Raw genomic sequence first — 2,708 nt, 5'->3', positions numbered from 1 at the left:
AAAAAAAAAAAAAAAAAATGTAACCCCTTCATCCAGTCCTTATTGCTCATGCATTCTGTCAACCTGTCACCCTTAAGCAGGGATTTTTGGAGATGACAGTAGAGCCACTAGAGGGAGCCACTCACAACTGCTTTTTGATGGTGCCCTTCCCTTCTGGGTCCAGGACCTTGAAGGCTCCAGTGATCACATCCTCGGGGTCCGCACCTGCAGGGACAGAGGACACATGAGTCTAGCATGTCCCCGAAGGTCTGGAAGGAACAACTAGGGTCTTGGACTGAGAACCTTTTACTCACCCTTAAGCTTTTCCCCAAACATGGTCAGGAAGACAGTGAAGTTGATGGGCCCACTGGCTTCCTTCATCATAGCGTCAAGTTCCTCATTCTTCACATTGAGACGGCCTGAATGGGGTGAGCATCAAGGGTTGGAGTTGGGTGCTGGGGACCAGAGCTATGCTTCCCATAAACTTTTTTTTTTTTTTTTTTTTTTTTTTTTGATTTATTTATTTATTATACTGTATCTGTTAATTGTAGATTTTTTTTGAGACCCTGGCTGTCCTGGAACTCATTCTGTAGACCAGGCTGGCCTCGAACTCAGAAATCCGCCTGCCTCTGCCTCCCAAGTGCTGGGCTTAAAGGTGTGCACCATCACCACCCGGTGCTTCCCATAAACTTATATCAGCTCATTCATTTTTCATCTGGGCTGATTAAGGCCTGAAGCCCCTGGATTCTCCTCCAACTCCATAGCTTTCAACATTTATAGATGGGAGTCAGGAGCTCACCCATGGCTGCAAAGGTGTCCCGAAGATCCTCCTTGTCGATAATGCCATCCCTGTTCTGATCAATTACAGTGAACGCCTGTGGAGGGGTAGGGGTGGGGACAGATGAAGCCAGGGATTGGCCCAAGGCAGATCAGATTCTGGCCCTGAGCCAGCTGTCCCCCTCCACCCTTTGAAGGGAGGGGAGGAATTCTAAACTCTCCTCCTCCCTCAACAGGTGCACTTTCTGGGAAGGAGGGGTAGGGAGGAGGGTGAGGAGGAGGAGTGGGGAGGAGGGTGGGGAGGAGGGGTGGGGAGGCTTTCCTTAGCCTCCCTCTCTCACCTCCTTGAACTCCTGGATCTGAGTCTGGTCAAACATGGAGAAGACATTGGAACTCCCTTCCGCTCCTGCCCTTCTCTTGGCCTTCTTGGGTGCCTGTGAGGGTAGAGGTTGAGTGGGAGAGTCTACAGGCCAGTTCCTGTACCTCTCTCCTGGGAGCAACAAACCAGACTTTTGTTTCTGTTAAGGACAGGGTCTTATCTAGCCCTCAGACTTGCTACTCAACTGAGGATGACCTTGGTGTGCTCACCTTGCCTCCATCTCGAACCTTGACTGTGCAAGTTCCAGGGTTAGCATCTTGAACAGCACATCCTATTTTATTTGGTTGCTTGTGCATGCTAGGCAGGCTCTACCGACCAACTGAGTTACATCCCCAACCCCAACCCTTTCCCTCCCCACCCCCACCGAGACATGGCCTCATTATTTATCCCTGTCTTATATTATATGGACCCAGTCTTCCTTTCCTTGAACTCAGGAGATCCGCCTGCTTCTCCCTCCTGAGAATAAAGATATTCATCTCCACACTCAGATTCTCCTCCTCTTTTTTTTTTTTTTTTTTAGACAGGTCTCACTGCATATCTCAGGCTGGCCTTGAACTCCTGAACTCCTGGATTCCTACTTCTTCAGACTTTAAAGCAGTTGAAATTACAGGCATACCCACCATGCCTGGTCAGATTCAGATTCAGAGTTCTTTGAGTCAGTTTTTCTAGAATAACTCTTCTTTTTCTTGGCACCTCTTGGCTCAGGAGCCTCATTTTGGCTGTGTAGCTTAATTCCCAACTATAGCTCCCGGATCACTTCATCCTGACTGACAAGTGCCCTTCTCAGGACCCCCTGACTGCCAACTTGGCATCCATACTTGCTAACTTAATCTACTCATTGACCCTATCTGAACCCTATCTGAACCTAATTCCCACTTATAACATGCGAGCAGGATCATCTCACTTGTCTGAGGACCTTAGGAAGTTACAGAAAGGGATGGAACAGACTTCCACCCTGACCCCTAGACATCACGGTTAGATATCTTAGCGCATTATCCTCGACTGAACCTTTCAGCCCATCACTCTCCTCTGCCCATTCTGGTGCTAAGGGAGAGGGTTCATATTTTGCCTGTAGTTGGAATGAGAAGCAGCGACTTTTTTTTTTGAAGGGTGAGGCTATCCCGAGCTAATGGGTTGGGACTGGGTTGGGGAGGAATCTTCACTCACCATGTCTTAGATCTCCTGGGGGCAAGGCAGTAGCTCCAGATGGAAAAAGGAAGAGAATCTGCTTGGAGCAGTTCTTCTGGGGTTATATAGTCCTGCCCCGGCAGCCCTTAACATACCGTGGTAACCTTAGCCCTGTGGATACCCACCCCAGATACTAAAATAGCCCAGCTCAGGGGCCTCTCCTTTCTTGGAGGCCTGCAGCAGCTGGAGCCCAGGAAGGGAGGGGGAAGGAGGCCTTGGGATGCAAGTCTCATTAGGATCTAGGTAGGAAAGGATGTTCTTTCTCCCAAAGGGGGACTTCAGTGTGTCAGAATTAAGAGGGGGCTCAGGGAAGCCTACAGTTCTGGAAGAGATGAACTAGACTTTTGAGCCCCTGAGTAGGGTGGGCACAGATCTAAACTCAGTA

General features: G+C 49.3%; 1 protein-coding gene across 1 annotated transcript in view; it reads right to left on the bottom strand.

Annotated features, from left to right (window-relative positions):
• Positions 1-2,458, bottom strand: part of Mylpf (myosin light chain, phosphorylatable, fast skeletal muscle) — a 3,083-nt gene extending 625 nt beyond the window's left edge. Inside the window, exons 1-5 of the mRNA XM_021204005.1 lie at positions 2,303-2,458; positions 1,098-1,190; positions 779-854; positions 294-398; positions 126-204 (exon numbers count right to left, since the gene is read on the bottom strand). Coding sequence (XP_021059664.1) covers positions 126-204; positions 294-398; positions 779-854; positions 1,098-1,190; positions 2,303-2,305 — 356 coding nt within the window. The 5' untranslated portion in view covers positions 2,306-2,458. The remainder of the gene's footprint in view (positions 1-125; positions 205-293; positions 399-778; positions 855-1,097; positions 1,191-2,302) is intronic.
• Between the last annotated feature and the right edge of the window lie 250 nt (positions 2,459-2,708).

Source organism: Mus pahari, chromosome 1 (assembly GCF_900095145.1).
Source record: "Mus pahari chromosome 1, PAHARI_EIJ_v1.1, whole genome shotgun sequence".
Classification (NCBI taxonomy): Eukaryota; Metazoa; Chordata; class Mammalia; order Rodentia; family Muridae; genus Mus; species Mus pahari.
The sequence above is the reverse complement of the archived record's forward strand: the minus strand, read 5'-3'. Positions and strand labels throughout refer to the sequence as shown.